This window comes from Heterocephalus glaber, unplaced genomic scaffold, assembly GCF_053883595.1.
Source record: "Heterocephalus glaber isolate CG9 unplaced genomic scaffold, H.glaber_assembly_v1.0 deba00001498, whole genome shotgun sequence".
Taxonomy (NCBI): Eukaryota; Metazoa; Chordata; class Mammalia; order Rodentia; family Bathyergidae; genus Heterocephalus; species Heterocephalus glaber.
Window position 1 is genome coordinate 5744464 of NW_028258321.1, and position 17465 is coordinate 5761928.

At 51.3% G+C, this 17465-nt stretch overlaps 1 protein-coding gene across 4 annotated transcripts in view; it reads left to right on the top strand.

The window, feature by feature from the left end:
- Arl3 (ARF like GTPase 3) overlaps window positions 1-15564 on the top strand; it is a 36598-nt gene extending 21034 nt beyond the window's left edge. For 2 of the 4 annotated variants that reach the window (XM_021245514.2, XM_021245515.2), the window contains 3 exons: window positions 2552-2602; window positions 4678-4849; window positions 15286-15564. In XM_021245514.2, coding sequence (XP_021101173.1) covers window positions 2552-2602; window positions 4678-4849; window positions 15286-15449 — 387 coding nt within the window. In that variant the 3' untranslated portion in view covers window positions 15450-15564. Of the gene's footprint in view, window positions 1-2551; window positions 2603-4677; window positions 4864-5681; window positions 5832-15285 lie in introns of all 4 variants that reach the window. The other 2 variants (XM_087185885.1, XM_004866451.4) reach the window with 2 other exon arrangements.
- Window positions 15565-17465: the final 1901 nt, after the last annotated feature.

Sequence of the window (17465 nt, forward strand, 5' to 3'; positions counted from 1 at the left end):
GCTGACCCATTGTGTGCCTTCTCTCTGCACCTGCGTTTGTGCTGTGCCTGCTTCTCCCAGAACATGGCCCAGAGCCCACGTGGTGCTGGATCCCTATAACCCAGCTTCCTGAGTGGCCAAGGCAGGAGGGTCGAAAGTTTGAGGCCAGCTTAGACAACTTAATAAGACCCTATCTCAAAGTAAAAAATTTAAAAAGCTGGGGGAGGTAGCAGGTAGTTCAGTGGTAGAGCTTCCCTGAGTTTGAACCAGGGGACCCCGATTGCTGTCCCCCCAAGCCCCCAGTATGCCTGTGTTTGATTCCCAGACCTCAAAATAATAAATAAATATAAAGTGAGTCTCACTGGTGTAAACTTAGCAGCGCCATGTTCTGCAGTCAGCGTTGAACGTGATGTCTGGTGCATGCGTCGACAGCAATAGTAGTCACGGGACCCCCCCAGATCTGAGTCAGCTGTGTGCATCCTTCCTCCTGGGACTCCCTGGGTACAAGCCGAGCCTTTTTTCTTTTATTTCCCAGGAGACAGAGCTCAGCCTCCCAAATACTGGGATGGCAGGCATGCTGCTCTGCCTGTGAAGTACAAGCTGTTACTGTGGGAAAAGGCTGAACTGGGTTTCTCGTAGTTAGCTCTAGTGGTTAAATGAGAAAGCATTAAACAAGAAACGTGTTTTTGAGGCAGGTTTTCAGTGAAGTACAGAGTTTGACTTGCATACAGAAATGTCCATGTGCATTGCAGCATATCAAATTCTGTAATTTTTTTTTTGGTACTGGGGATTGAGCTTGGACCTTGCACTTGCGCAGCAGACACCGGAACCACTGAGCTAAATCCCTGGCCCCACTTTCTGTAATTTAAGGCTTGTATAATGGTGAGAGTTGAATATTGGCTTTTATTTTAAACTGAATATGCTCTTTTATTTTGTTTTTGGGGTTTTTTTGGTACCGGGGATCAAACTCAGGACCTTGTGCTTTCAAGACAGGCAGCAGTGCCACTGAGCTAAATTCCTGGTCCTGCATGTGCTGTTTTATACCATTAGTTTAATAACAATTTTAAACTTCACAAAAAATTTTAAGAATTGATAATAATGTTTAGATTAGCAACTGGAAAAACATTTAGTCATTTAATTTTTAAAAAGACTACAAAAGGACTGGGGATTTAGCTCATTGTCACTGCACCTGCCTTGCAAGCGAAAGGTCCTGATTTCATCCCCGGTACCAAAAAAAAAAAAGACTACGGGGGCCGGGGATTTAGCTCAGTGGTTTCGCCGCCTGCTGTGCAAGCGCAAGGACCCGAGTTTGATTCCCAGCACCAAAAAAAAAAAAGAAAAAAAGACTACAAAATTGTTTCTCTGATGTTTAAATTTTCATGTGAAGGAGAATTAGAAGGGGACTATCCTTGAGAAGTTAAAACATATGTTTGGGAGCTTTATATATGATTTTTTTTTTTGTACCGGGGATCGAACTTGGGTCCTTGCGCTTGTGCAGCAGGCAGCAAAACCACTGAGCTAAATCCCCGGCCCCTATATGTGATTTTTTGTCTTTATTTCCTTTATTATCACAGGGTGTTATTTATGCAGTAAAGGTTAGAATTGGGGACAAAGCTAGGGATTTATAATTTATGATGAGTCTTAAGATTCCTAGCCAGCATGGCCGTGCATGGCTGTCATCCCAGCACTCTGGGAGGCTGAAGCAGGAGGATTTCGAGTTCAAGCCCAGTCTGGGCAATTTAGCAAGACCCTGTATCAAAATTAAAAATGGGGGGCCGGGGATTTAGCTCAGTGGTTCCGTCACCTGCCTTGCAAGCGCAAGGACCCAAGTTCCATCCCCAGTACCAAAAAAAGGGCTAGGAATGTAGCTCATTGCAAAGGCTCAGGGTTCAGTTCTCAGCACTTAAAAAAAAAGTTCTCTCTGGCAAAGGCTGGGCCCTTACTGTTTCCGGTATTGAACCCTGACCTCCCAGAGGGTTGGAGAGGAAGCATGAGAGGACATCACTGTGTCCAGACTGATGGCAGGAGAGGACTACAGGGTTGCAGACGAGGAGACACCATCCCTGGCATTCTGAGCATTTGGGATGCACGCCGTGGCATGGGTTAGAGAGCTGTGGACTTGCTGCAGTGTGCCTGAGTTTGGACCCTTCTCTGTCACCTGCCAGCTGCAGTGACTTGGGCGGACGAGTTGCCTGACTTCTCGGGCTTGTGTGTCTGTGTGTATCAAGTGGGGATAATGAAAGCTGTCTCAGGGTTGCAGGAATGGTCAACAGGGTAGATCTAGGGGTGATATGAGTGCCCACCAAGCACAACTTTCTGTCCCACTTGGCTTTCCTGGCTTCCTAGGCTTTAAGCTTTGCTGGAAGTCCTCACTGGGCGTCTTCACCCAAACAGGTACCCACTAATTCATTGATTTACTTTGCTTCCATGGATGAGGTGAGAACTGACGGTCTATTTCTGTATATTCTACTCATCTGAAATCTGCTGAAATCCACCTCTTCCTTTGGTAGAAGCTGCTCCCTCTGGTTTCCATCTCTGCTTAGTGAAGTAACCGTTTTCTTTTCCTTTGCAGATATATGTCATTGACAGTGCAGACAGAAAAAGATTTGAAGAGACGGGCCAGGTAAATAATTCTCCACTAGGAGATACTTTCCAAAGCCTGGGTGTTCATTAAGCCACCTTGGAAATATGTGAAAGTGAGGGAGGTGTTTTTTGTTTAACCTTTAAGTTCAAATAAGACGGTCATTCTGACTCACAAGCAAAAGTAACAGCTGTCTAAAAAAACTAGTTGAGAGTCCTTAACCAATTTTGTAATTCAAGCCTTTTAGCTGTAATCAAATCAAATATACAAGATACAAGCAAATGGAACTTAGTACCATACTCTTCTGTTCTCTTTCAGGCCATGTAGAAGTGAACCTGAGAAACAATGTACTTATCATTTCCGTGTTTGTTTGGTGTTTGGTTTTGTTTGCAGTTCGGATTGAACCCAGGGCCTTCACACTGAGCCACATCGCCCACCTCTTTTTTGGGCGGTATGGGGAGGTCTCATTATATAGTCCAGGCTGGCCTTGAACTCACTATGTAGCTCAGGCTGGCCTCAGACTCACAGTGATCCTCCTGCCTCAGCCTCCTGATTACAGGCTGGGATTACAGGTGTGCTCCACCATGTCCAGATTTCCTGTCCCTTTTGTTGTTGTTGTTGCTGTTGTTTTTGTTTGGTACTGGGGATTGAACTCGGGACCTTGTGCTTTCGAGGCAGGCAGCAGCACCACTGAGCTATACCCCGGCCCCTCCTATCCCTTTTTTGAGACAGAGTCTCACTGAATTGCCCAGCCTGGGCTCCAACTTGTGATCCTCCTGCCTCAGCTTCCCAGGGTGTTGGTTACAAGCCTGTGCCACTGTGTGCAGCTTCATACTTAGCATTTCTGTTTAATTGATGTAGAGCTAATTTTGACAAACTGGAAAGGATGAGAAAAAATTTATAGGCCAGAATTAAGCTGCTCTTGTTTCCAAGCCAGGAGAGTTAAGATAAACCTTGGACCCAAACATGGCTTCAGATGCAGCTGCACGCCAGCACGGTTACATGGTATGGTCTTCGCAGTTTTGCACACGGATGCAATGGGCACAGGCCGCTTTAACCAGAATAAATGTGCTGACAAGAACTCTCACTGGGTAGAGTGGCCTCTCAGGAGAAGCAGGCTTAGATCTCACTGCAGCCTTTGGTCTGTGTCCTGGAACATCAGAAGTGGATTTCCAAAGGCAGCGGTCCTTGTGGTTTTGTTCCCTTTTCTTGGAAATTAAGTTAAGAACTCTCCAAACCCCTGGAGACAGCCCACCTTCTTTCCATATCTTGCTGATTTCCGGGTCACCACTCAGATGTCCCAGTGCTGCTTGTGACCCCGGGGGTGGGAAGAGTCCTGTACAGGCACCTGCCTCCTGAGCCACCCAGTTCTCGAGGCCCGAGAATTTAAAGTGCCTAAAATGTGGGTTTAACTGGAAAAGGAGTGGCCTGTCCTCTAGGGAACTATACGCCCTCTCTTTTCCTTACTGCAGACAGATTCAACGTACAGTTTGGACCTTAAGTCTGTAAGCTGAAAATCAGGGATCTCACCAGACAGACCAGCAAAGTTACTTCAGGGTGTGAATCTGGTGAAACTTAATGTGTGGGTGTGCATTTTTGAGATAGAGATTGATTAAGCCATTATGATTTCTAATTGTCATTGTTTTCAGTTTTTGTGCACACATACACCTATGCATTGAAAGTTATTTGTAGGGCCAGGAGTGTAGTGATAGAACGAGCTTAGGAAGCACAAGGCCCTGAGTTCAGTCCCCCACCAAGAAGAAGACAATTATTTGCAGATAGTAAGTTTTGGATAAGTTTGAAATCTCTGACCATTATTTACTTTCTCCCTTGAACAGTATGTCTCAGAGTGTGACCCATGAGTCACCTATAGGAGAATCACCTAGGGAGTTGTTAAAAATGCAGAATCCTGAGCCCTGGTTCAGACTTCCTGAAGTCAGCACCCCTGCTGGGCCTAGGAGTCTGCTGGAGGATCTTCCAGGGGCGGGAGCCTGAGAGTCACTGCCCTTGAAAGGCGCTAGTTCATCACCTGAAGTCTTCTGGCTTTGGAACTACAAGTGCATGCTTAAGGGCCTGGCTTTCACCCTTGCCCCTCTTCCCTTCCCACCGTGGTGCAGGAACTGGCTGAGCTACTGGAGGAAGAGAAGCTAAGCTGTGTGCCAGTGCTCATCTTTGCTAACAAGCAGGATCTGCTCACGGCGGCCCCAGCCTCTGAAATTGCAGAGGGGCTGAACCTGCACACCATCCGCGACCGCGTGTGGCAGATCCAGTCCTGCTCGGCGCTCACTGGTGAGGGCATCCAGGTGAGGCTGGGAGGCTCAGTCCCTTAGCGCACAACCAAGGTGGTCTGTCTCATGGGTTGGGTCAATGGAGGTAGAAAAAGATATGAAATGGGCTGGGGCTTTAGCTCAGTGGTTTTGCCACCTGCTGCTCAAGTGCAAGGACCCGAGTTCAATCCCCAGTACCAAAAAAAAAAAAAGATACGAAACAAACAGCCTCGGATAGGCAGATGATCCATGTGAGGACATGGAGTGTATGAAGAAGGTTGGTGCTTTTCTACTTACCAACCAACAAGACACCACACTATGTCCCAAGAAAGCCACAGAGACCCCACCTGCACATGCAAAAGAGGTCAGAACGGAGGACTCGAGCATGGTTTCCAACTCTAGGATTCATTGATGATTGGGTCAGGGCCTGTGTTGTGTCTAATGTCATGGATGCCAGAAACCCTGGCTCCCAAGGTGGCAGCCACCACACAATGTGATCCCAGAAGTTCTTTGTTCCTTCTGTTGCTTCTCTCCCCTGCCCAGGCTTGGGGTCTGTTTCCTCCACTGCAGGTCAGTTTCCCACCAGGAGGCTTCTAGGGACAGAAATGCCTGTGCTTTGCACTGAGGAACTGTGTGAGGAACACAGACTCCCCGATTTCACTTCAGGCAGAATACGTTGTACCCCAACACCAGGAGACTGCCCTCCGAGAGAGACGTGCTTTCAATCTGGTGCTTCCCACCAAGCACCCCAGACGAGCTGACCCTTGAGCCAGCCCTCAGGGACTGCTGCTTATTCAGAAGCCCACGCCTCTTCCACAGGCCTCTTTTTTTTTGTTTTGTTTTTTTGGTACCAGAGATCAATCTCAGGACCTTGTGTTGCGAGGCAGGCAGGTGGCGGCACCGAGCTACGTCCCGGCCCCCACAGGCCTCATTTGAGCATCTGCATCCCCCTCCCATGCGGCACTGTGCACTGAGGACCAGACCATCTTGCTGAGATGCCACAGGTGATTTGCCACATCCAAGGAAGTTATACCTTGGCCAGATGCTGGTGCCACATGCCGTAACCCCAGCTGTTTGGGAGGCTGAGGCCGGAGGGTCACAAATTCGAGCCCAGTCTGGGCAACACAGTAAGACCATGTCTCAAGATTAAAAACAAAAAGGTGGGGCGGGGCCAGGAATGTGGCTCAGTGGAAGAGTGCTTACCTCACTGTGCAAGGCCCTGTCCAGCCCCTCGCTGCATGTGGATGTGCAGTTTGCTCTGTGTGACTCAGTGTGAGGGGTGCAGGCCTGAGGTGCTTCCTCACTCGTCCTCAACCCTCTCCATCCTTCCCGATGCTTTTCCTCCCTCTCTTCCAACACATCTGACTCTGAGCTCTCTGCTGGCTTGGTGGCTTTTATCTCAAGCAAATAATCACTTCCTAGGGTTATCTCAGTCCTGTCACATTGCTTTTGCTTTTCCCTTCGCTGGCAGAAAGAGCCCCCGCCTGGCTCTGTGTGCAGCCTCTGGACGGGGGCTGTGGGTGGTGCTAAAGGAGCTCCCTCTGCAGATGCACACTGCGCCCCAAGATGCCTAGGTTCCTCCCCATTGTGGGGGTGGGGAGCGTGAGGAGCTGGGGCTAGAGGCGCACAGCTGTAATCCCAGGATTCTGGGAGGCTGAGACAGGACAGTTGAAAGTTTGAGCCCAACTTAGGCAATCTTGTTGTTGTTGTTGTTTTGTACCAGGGATTGAACTGGGGACCTTGCACTTGTGAGGCAGGCTGTGGAACCACTGAGCCAAGTCCCCAGCTTGTTTTTGTTTTTGAGAGAGGATCTCACTAGGTAGCCCAGGCTGGCCTCGAGCTCTCAGCCATCCTCCTGCCTCAGCCTCCGAGTACTGAGATTACAGGCCTGAGCTACCATGCCCAGCACTAATTTAGGCAATTTAGCAAGACCCTGTCTCAAAATAAAAATCAAAAAAGGCTAAGCATATAACTTAGTATGAAGGTCCAGGCTTCAGTCCCAGTACCACCAGAAAATTAAAAAAAAACAAAACTAAAGCTCTTTCATCTTCCCCAGTAAGGATTAATTCCCATTAAGAGTCTCGTTCTAGCCAGGCGTGGTGGCACACTTGTGTAACCCCAGCACTCTCAGAACTCAGGCAGGATCACAAACTCAAGCTCAGCCTGAGCAACTTAGCAAGACCTTGTCTCAGAATTTAAAAAGAGCTGGGGAAGTAACTCAGGGCAAAGCCCCTGGGAGAAAAGAATATTTTTTTCTATTACAGTCTTTCTTATAAATTTGCTTATAAAATAGATGATTTTATATATATCTATATAGAGATATATATATGTAGATACAGATACCAGGTTTTTATTTGGGTTTGTTTTTGTTTTTTGAGACTCACTATGTAGTTCAGGCTGACCTTGGACTTACTGTGTAGCCCAGGCTGGCCTCAAATTCACAACGATCCTCCTGCCTCAGCCTCCCAAGTGCTGGAATTATAGGCTTATGCCACCACCCCCAACTCTAGATATCAGGTTTAAAGTTAACTTCATTTTTGGCTGGGGATTTAGCTCAGTGGTTCTGCCGCCTGCCTCACAAGTGCAAGGTCTGGAGTTTGATTCCCCGGTACCAAAAAAAAAGTTAACTTCATTTTGCCCCATAATTTATAAGCTATACCCAGCTATACCATAGGCTTTTTGTGAGGGTATAGGTACTGGGGTTTGAGCCTAGGGGCCTTCATACCGACCTATATCGCCAGCCTTTTTTAATTTGTGTGTGCGCGCACGTGTGTGTGTGTGTGTGTGTGTGTACAGGGTCTCACTAGGTAGTTCAGGCTGGCCTTGAACTCACTATGTAACCCAGGCTGGCCTTCAACTCTCAGGTGATCCTCCTACCTCAGCCTCCTGAGTGCTGGGATTGCAGGTGTGCATCACTACATCCAACTCACAACCTACTTTTTATGTTTTGTTTTGTTTTGTTTTGGGTACCAGGGATTGAACTCAGGACCTTGTGCTTTCCAGGCAGGTGGTGGAACCACTAAGCTAAATCCCCGGCTCACAACCTACTTTTTAAAAGATCAGTTTTCCTCCAGTTTACATACATAGGGTTATTTCTGGAAGCCTAAGGTTGCTATGATAAAAACCCAGCTCAGAAGAGGACTGCAGTGTACCTTTCTCTGGTCCTGAGGACCCAGCCCTGGGCCTCCCACATGCTAGGCAGGCAACTCTGCCACCAGCCCAGCAGCAGCTCGCTGTGTCCTCTAGTCCTCCAGCGGGAGGACACCTCGCTCAGTGCTGGAGCAGAGAGTACCAGAGCTGTACAGGCCCGTGCAGCTGGGCTGAGGACAGGAAGTCCCTCTGTGGGCACATTTGTTAGGGGGTGGGGCTGCAGCTCTTCAGTCCAAGCTGCTGCGGACCCTGGACCCGGGAGGGAGGGTGGAGTGATCTTGGCCAGGATTTAGAGCAGCTGTGGTGCTGAGCTCAGGCTGCTGCTTCAGGGGAGCCTGCCGTGCAGGGCTCTCCTCCCGCCCTCCCCGCCCGATGCTCAGGAGCGAGCTCTGTGCTCCTGGCTGTGGAGCCCACCGTGGGCCGTGCCCTTTACAGGGCTCTTTTTCTCCTTTTCTTGAGGCTGGGATAAAACCCAGGGCCGCACACACTCTGTGCAAGCACTCATCACGGGGCTTTATCCGCAGCCCACTTCGAAGCGCTTGAGACCAGAAAGAGGCTGCCAGCTACGGGACGGGACGGGACGGGACGGGCAGGGGCAGGACGAGGTGTGGGGCTGCGGTGCGAGGAAAGCGAGGTTGGTGCGTACAGCTTGATTTCCTGAGGAAGGTCCTCTGGGTTAGAGGCCAGGCTGTCAGCTTCACGGGAGTGCTACCAGGGGACCCGAACTTGGGGCGAGCGCAGGGCTGGGCTCAGGGCTGGGCTCTGGCCTGGCAGGCCCTGGGCTCCATCCCCAGCACTGCACACCAGAAAAAAACGTGGGGGATCCAGCAAAGAACACAGGAATGGCTTTGTAAGGAGGAGAAGTAGTTTGAAGGTCACTTAATTAGTTTAGTGGATAGTACCTGGTGTATAGGGTTGGGCAGTTAAGACTGGGATTTCAAGGGTAATGAGATTAGACTGTGGTTAATAGAATGATATAAATTTAGAGAATTGAACCATTATTTGAAATGGGTTATTTAATAAAAATGTTAATTAAGGGGGGAATCTGCTGCCTAACGTCCTTTACTAGTAACCTTTGGGGACCAGAGAAAGGTCACGGAGCCTCTCTGTGGAAATGGTTTCCGCTGTGAGGCCTGACGACCTGACCCTCTCACCTGAGCTCCTGTCCACTCGGCCAGGGTCTTGGCTTCTGCCTTTCCTAGGCCGAGTCCCTTTCCCGTGGTGCAGGCAGGCGCTCGGGACTCTCAGTGCTCACAGCAGTCCTAAAAAGGAAAGACTTCACTGGGAAAATGTCCATAAGATAAAGTTGTTTAAGATTCGCTTTCAGACATGATACTGTGTGATATTTATTAAAATTCTCTGAATTCCAGTTCCACCCTCCCTGCCCTCCTCCACTCCCTGGAAGGTGGTCGGTAACAGGGAGGCTGTGGCAATGATCAGATACTACGTGGGTCCAGCAGGTCACAACTGGCACCACAGTTCTAAGGACCCTGAAAGCCAACGTCGAAAGGTTTAAAAATCTTTTAAAAGCTGGCTGTGGTGGTGCCTGCCTCTATTGCAGCACTCAGGAGGCTGAATCAGGGTTACCGCAGGTGTAAGGCCAGCCCGGACTACGTGGCAAGACCCTGTCTGAAAAAGAGACACGAAGTTTCTGTTACAGTGAAGGTGTTGAAAGACAGCCTCTCTGTGTTATGTGTGTTCAATCCCATTGCAGCTGGAAAACCAGCAAACAGCAGGGACCATCGTGGGCAAGTTGAGGGACAGCCACATCTCCGCTCCTGTTGGGCCACACTCCTGTGTGCGCTTAGCGGAGCACAGAGCACGCTTGTCACGTGGCTTCACCAAGTGCTGTGAGATGAGAGAAGTCAGTGATTCCGGGGATGGGTTTTAGGCTGTCCTTCCCCCTGGTCTTAGTTATGTTCTCATCGCTGAGACACAATAGCTGACACCCACAAGTTAAAGGAGAAATTTATTTTGGCTCACAGTTCGTAGAGGTTTCAGTCCATAGTTGGCTGGGCAGGCATGGCAGAGGCAGGTCAGCATGGCAGAGGGCCCTGGCAGAGGAGAAGCAACACATGGCAGGGCACAGAAAGAGAGATCTAGGGAGGAAGAAGGGAGATGGAGCCTTCCAGCCCACACCCCAGGGGCCCTCCCCCTGCAGCCAGGCTTCCCCTCCCAAGTCACATTTAGCTGTAAATTCATCACTGTCACACCCCCATGATCAGTCAACTCCCCAAGGCCCCACCTATGAGCTCATGAGGCTTTAGGGAGACATCTAGGTATAGACCGAAGCACCCTGATTAACATTCTCAAGGCAAACATAGGCAGTCTTCACATGGTGGGCAGTACCATGTGTTGTTCAGCAGCTGTGTGTGATGTGCAGTTGGCTTTTGAGTGTATACAGAGAGTTTGGAACAGGTCTGGTTTTTTTGTTTGTTTGGTTTGGTTTTTTTTTTTTGGTACCAGGGATTGAACTCGGGACCTTGCGCTTGCAAGCCAGGCATCGGAACCACTGAGCTAAATCCCTGGCCGGAACAGGTCTGGTTTTGCCTGACAGATGGTGACTAGGAGGCCAGTCCATTGTGCAGGGAAAGCAGGTTTTTGTGGGGAACTGTCAGGGGCACAGAGGCTGAAGAAGAAAGAACATCAGTCTTGGAAACGCTGTCCTGCTGAGAGGCCCAGAGTCCAGAAGAGGGATCAGAAGGGACCCAGTCATGCCCCGTAGATGAGGCAGAGAGGAGAAAGTGGGACATGTCTGGGAGGCAGCCTTTTGGACATGTGGGAGCTCTCCCACCGTGCCCTCGTTGCCTGGACCTCTCCTGGGATATAACATTTGGCACTGGGACTCTTGTTCTCTTCTCTTCCTGTGGATATATCAAGGAAATAGTGGACCAAGGATCTGTCTTGGGGCGAGCAAAATTATAGAGGAAACCATGCCTCTTCATCTGCCGGCCTGAATTCCAACCCCTAAATGTCCTTGCTGCCATTGTTTCAAGCATTTGAAGATATTTTTCTCCAAAACATTGTGTTTCTATGTCTGTCTTAGTGACTTTCGTGTTTCTGGGACAAAATGGGCAACATCCACAACTTAAAGCAGGAGAGGTTTATTTCAGCTGTTGGTTTAGAGGTTTCAGTGCAGAGTTGCCTGGCTCCAAGGCAGGAAGGGCTGGTACAAGGGTCCTGGCAGGAAGCTAGGAGGGAGGCCCAGAGCTGCCCTTCCAGGTCACGCCCTCCAGGGAGCTGCCTCTTCTGACCAGGCCCAGGCTGTCCTCCATGATCCAGTCCCCTCCCAGACACCCCACTCTGAACACTGGGCCTTGTGGACGACATTCTAGATCTGAGCCATGAGCGAGCGTGTGTGTGCGTGTGTGCGTGCGTGTGTGATTAAAATTATCCTGGCTTTGGATTTCAAGTCAAAGATCAGCAGTTTTGATTGTTTGTAAGATTTTGTTTTGTTTTGTTTCTTTTTTTCTGCAGTACTGGGGATTAAACCTAACACCTTCATGCAGAGCTACATCCCCAGCCCTTTTGCGTATTTTCATTTTCAGACAGGCTTACATTTGAGTCAAAGCTAGGCTCAAACTTTCAATCCTCCTGCCTCAGCCTCCCAGAGAGCTGGGATTACCAGAGCGCACTACCATGTGCAGCAAGATCAGCAGTTTTTACCTTGCCTCTGGCTTTAGTCACCACAGAGACCTGCCTGCACTAGCAGCTCTGAGCTAACAGAATGTCCCCTGCCCATCTCCCATGTGCCTCCTGCTCCCTTGGTCATTCTCCAGACAGGGCCAGAGGTCCAGGCGCCGGCAGTCTGGCGGCTGCCTCCTCTCTGTAGACAGGGTCTGCAGCAGTCCGAGTGTGCAGTGTGCACCGAGGTGGGCGGACAAAGGTCAAGCCCAGCCTGGGCCACCTAGCGACTTAGGGAGACCCTGTCTCAAAATGAAAAAGAAAGGGGTGGGGGTGTGGCTGAGTGCGAAGACCCGGGTTCAGTCCCCAGCACCCCATGGACATTACTACTGCTTGCCAGGCCGACATCTATCCTTTCTTACTCCAGGCGTGTGTGGAATTGCTTAGCTGTGAGTCGGACCTCAGATTTGTTTTTAAATTTTCAAGTCTTTCTGTACACTTAAGAAAGCAGGCTGTCTGTGATTCTGCTACCTCCCTGATGCAGTGGCCTTTGTCACTAGAAAAATATTAATAGCAAGCAGTATTTTATGTATGCGCCATCCAGCTGCTTCTTGGCCCTGGGGGCCTAATGGCACGGTGGGACGACGGTTACATTGCTCAGCAAGGGTCGGCTCTGCCTCTGGTCTCCAAGCAGTTACTGAAGTGAGCGCGTGGAGACCAGACCCATCCTGCCAGGCCGCACTGCTTCCTCCCATGCAGCTGCCAGTGGGGCCCCGGCCTGGGCCCAGAACCAAATTAAGAGCAGCGCAGCTGGAGACCACTTCCCATGGAAGAAAGCGGGCGGCCACCCAGACCCCAGCAGGGCAGGCTGGGCAGCCTTCGGTTCCCAGTGGTTACTGTGGGGAGCCATACCATGGGGGGTTTATTTCCTCTCCAGGAGGCCGGGCAGAGCTTGGCCTTTGAGTCCAGCGACGTTCCCTCCTCGCTGTTGTTGAATTGAAGCTACAGTTAAAATCCAGTTTCGGCCAGATTGGTCAGGGGAAAGTACAGTGGAAGAGAGGAGCCGGGCTGTTCGTGCCAAGGATTGTCACCCATAGCGAAGGTCGGATTGCAGGGAATCGGTCAGACCGGTGTGTTTGGTTTGTGTGGTACCGGGATTGAGCTCGGGTCCTTCTGCTTGCGAGGCAGGTGGTGGCACCACTGAGCTAAATCCCCGGCCCATCAAACCAGGTTAGTTTTTTTGGGTTTTTTTTTTTTTTTTTTGGTACCAAGGATCGAACTTGGGTCCTTGCGCTTGCGAGGCAGGCGGTGGAACCACTGAGCTGAATACCCGGCCCCCTAATTCTGTACCAGTGGTTTGTTTTTGTTTTTGTTTTGGGGGGGGGGGTTGGTACCGGGGATCAAACTTGGGATCTTGCGCTTGCGAGCCAGGCGCCAGAACCACTGAGCTAAATCCCCAGCCCCCAAACCAGTTTTTAACCGTAAAGGTTCAAACATTAAACAAACCTAGGAGTCCATTTCCTTCTTTAGAGGTGGAGCTGTAGTCTGCTCAGGTAAGTGACTTCCTTCTCTGCTGTGTTTTATAAAAACAGAGCCTGGCCAGCGGAAGGCAGAGCGGCTGCGCATTCACGTACCCCAGAAATAGTGTTGTCTCTGAGTCCCGGGCCGGGGATTTAGTTCAGTGGTCCGCTGCCCAGCTCCCAAGACAGGGTCCCTGGTTCGATCCCCGGTACCAAAAGAGTAAGCGTGCGTCCCACTGGAGAGGGGCGCTGGGGTCCCGCAGCCGGAGGACTGCGGTAGCTTCTGAGTTCTGAGCTGCCGGGGCCCAGCCCTGCCTGCCTGCCTGCCTGCCTGCCTGCCTGCCTCACCTCCCTGAAAGATTTAGTAGCAAAGTCCTTGATGGCGCCTGCCCACCTCCGGGGCTCTCGGGCTCCTCGCCAAGCGACAGCAGAGCCTTTTTCCCTCTACTGCCCCTCTGCGTCGCTCGCCTGTGTGCCCGGGAACAAACCAGAGGATTCACTTAGAAAAGGAGTGGTGGAAAGTTCAAGGCGAGCCTGGGCCACTTAGTGTGACCCTGTCCCAAAAATCAGGAAAAAGCTATCTCAGGATGGGGCGGGCCTCGGGCAGCACTGCTTTCCTCCCGCCCCGCCCCGCCCCGCCCCGCCCCGCGCTCCGGAAGCTGGTGACTTGGTTCCCGCTGACTGCCTTCCCCACGCCTCCCACCTCCGCCCCAGGTGCGCAGCCCAGCCCCTAATTTGGGACTTGACGCTGCTGGGTTGCGGGCCTCGCCCGCCCCCTGTGGGCAGGACGTGGGGGGACAGGCCCCTCCGCGCTGGGCTTCCCGCCCGGTTCTCCGGAGGGCAAGGCTGCCCACCGAGGTATTTTCCTGTCTGCCTGCACCCACGGTCAGTTACTGTACTGAGGCAGCCCCTCGTCAGCCGGGGTCACTGGAAGGACGCGAGAGGAGCGCCTGGCCCCCCTGTGTCCAGGGCAGGCAAGGTGGCCATCCTAGTCATCCCTCTTGTATTGGTGAAATCTTTTGTCTCCTGGCAAGGAGCAGTTTTTCCTGGAAACCAATTAGCTACTAAAATTAAACATGCTTCTCTTTAAATTTATCCTTTTTGTAAGATGGTTTTAAAATTGGCCTCAGCTTTTCCTTGGCCGTCCACACCCCGCGGCTGCCAGCCTCCTGGGCAGAGCCTTAGGGTCCGGCAGGCGCAGGGGCCCAGCTGGCACTTGCGGGGTCCGAGTCCTGGGATGCAGGTGCCTGTCACATCCGCCAGTTGTGCAGGATTAATGTTCCGAGTGGCTGTGTCAGCTGATGTTTATTACTGTAAGCTGCCTCAGCCGCTCAGGTTCCACATCTGTCTGGGGCACAGGAAATGCAGGGCACCATGGCAGGAGCAGACGCAGGAGGGGATGCAGGGAAGGGGCTGCCTGGGACTGGCTCTGGGCTCTTGTGGGGACAAGCACACCCTGCAGGGCGGCCGCTCTGGGGCTGAGGGAGCATCTAGGTCCGGCTCCAGGGCGGGTTGAAAAGGAGCTCAGGTCTGACGGGCCTGGCATCCATGAGGACTTGTGCTGCCTGCCAGGTGGCTGTAGGCATTGTGTGGTTTTTACCTCAGTCCCTCTCTAGCCTTCTGAGAGGACACTTTCAAGGTCATTGTGCCTTTAAGGGAACCTTCTCCCTGTCCCTCTGCTTGGTCCACTTAAAGCCACCAGAAAGCAGGCAGGGCCCTTTAAACCAGTGCTAGAGAGAAATAAATGTGCCCGGCCCCAGTGTGCTGTCTAATGCACACCGCAGAGGGCTTGTTTTTCTAAAAAGAAATTTAATTCAACCCAAGTGTACACTCACAACTGTAAACACTCTGGGGCACCAGAAGGGTGGCTTACTGAATTTAATGCCCTAGCAAAGGTCAGCTTCTATAAAAAGCCAAAAATGGCTGGAGTCTTTCCTGATAGCTCTTCAGTCAGGCCTTGGATCCAGGCAGATGTGTTTGTTTTGCCGAGGGAGTTCCTTCAGGCCCAGGGCGCTCCTCCATCTCACCCTAGGCTCTTAGAGCTGTGGCCCCTGGAGCCCCAGGTTCCTGAAGCGGGGACAGGGCCTCCCTGTTGAGGTGCTGGGCCCTTCTCAAAACTAACGTTGAAACTAACATTGTCTTTCTCTGCCCATTTTCCTCAAAGGATGGCATGAACTGGGTCTGCAAAAACGTCAGTGCAAAGAAGAAATAAAATCTAGACAAATGGAGACACAGGAGCTGCAGGAGCCAAATTCAGTGCTGGAAAACACTGGTTTGCTGCTTTCTGACCAAATGTTTTTCCATCTGTGTGCAGCTACAGCTGTTTGAAGAGAAGGAACAACACAGTTTAAAAAGAATCCCCATTCCAGCAGTAGATTTAACTGATCTGTGAGGTTCAGTATCATTTTTCAAATAAAGGAATTATATTATTTCCTCTGCATAATTGAAATAGTATTAAATGTCTCAAAGCACATGATTAGAAAATGAGATCTTTTAAATGAGCAAGAGATTGCATTGCAGTTTAGACAATTCCAGTGAGCTTTTTTCTTGCAAAAGAAAAGGAGCCACTTAAGCTGAGTTCATTTACTAACTGACCTGTCCCTTCGTTCCCTCTGTGGGCAAGAGCACAGTGCTTGTGCTGCTGGCCGGGGATTTTACCCGTCACCCCAGCCAGGCCTTCGGTCTGTGTGGCAGGGTAGGGGAGGCAGCCGATGATTAAACCATCTTGTCACGCAGGCAGGAGCCTATGTAATCTCACCCTTGGACAGGAGAAAAATCCTCCCTTGCCAACAAGTCAGTACAGAAACACCCCACCCCACGCCACGCCACGCCACGCCTGGCTGCCACACGGGACGAAGACTCTCATGACTCGACCGTAATGACATCTGGAATGTAAGGAGAGGTGGGAGGTTTAATTCCAGAAAAATTACAAGGTCCTTAAAAAGACCTCACGCGGAGGGCTCAGGCTGGTGTAAACAGGCTTTCTCCAGTTCAGTGGAGCAGCGAGCAGCCGCTCCGAGATTAGCTGGCTTCTCCAGGCTGTCCCATCCAAGGGATTTCTAAAGCTCAAACAATTCTGTGTTTAAATAATCACAATAGGCCGCTGCTATCAGATTTTAAAAATAAATGCAGCTTTACCATGAACTGGGTCCACTGAGATAGGCCAGGCACTATGATTTTGAGGGGAGATCAATTTTTACATCCCCAGCAGGTGGGAGTGTGGGAAGCTCCTGGATGAGAGGCTTTGCTGCTGGGAAGAGCATGGGTGATGGCCGCGGGGTCGGCCGAACCCAGGGACCAGGGACGAGCTCTCCATCTGCCTCTCCCCAGCAAGATGCATCCTGTTGATTGATTGGTGAGGGACATCTTCAGACGAGGGAAAGCAGGCCGAGCAGCACCAGCTCTTGAATGAAGCTCTGTTCGGGGCCTGAGCTCCGGGGTTTCAGAGAATGAATAAGAGACTGCCAGTGCCTGGTGGGTCCAGGGAGGTGGCCCTTCCCGAATCCTCAGGGGTGGAGGGGCCAGAAGGGGCGCTGCCGCCCCAGGGTCCTCAGGACCACCCTGCTTTTTCTGACCAGGAGAGGCAGAAGCTTGGCCAGTTGTAAAGGCAGTCTGGGGTGAAAGCCACACGGAAGCCGGGCAGGAAAAGAAGGCCCGGGGTGCTGTGGACAGACCTGTGCGGGCTTGCAAAACAAAAGGTGAGGTTCTTAACCAGCAGACTAGTTGTTTCTGCAGCTAGTTTTCCCGGCTCCCAAGCTCTTCTCCCGCTGTTGACAAAACAACTGTAAGGAATCTGAGGCACTCTTTCTACCAGCCAGGCTGCAGATGGGGCTCCGGCCCTGGGAACTCGTTTTCCTTCCAGACAGTGCCAGGTATGTTACCTGAAGGGCAGAATGCCTGCAGGTGGGGAGCACTGCAGTAGGGAGCTGTGGCTCTGGCAGTGGATGGCCTGTAAAATATTTTTAGCCTCACCACCTACTTGGAGAACTGTTGTACAGAGCCCTCCGCAGGCCCAGCTGGGAGACGCCACTTGCCCGCTCTGATCACAGTTTCTGGGAATGTTCACTGTTGCTCTTTAGCTGGAGACACAGGGACACTGTGGATATCACCTGCTCTCATCTTCCCTGTGAGCCCTGCTGAACCCTCCGGGATGGGATAGATGGAGGGGCATAGAATACAGAGTTTAAAAGCTCCTATTTGTGAAAACAAATGCTTCTGAAGTCTCCTTTCCGCCCAGTGCCACCCCAGCCCTCCCACTGCACCTGAGCAGAGCCTGGAGCTCAGAAGGGGATGGGCACCCTCATGCTCACTCCAGTGCCGGCGAGCCCTGTGCACCATGGCATC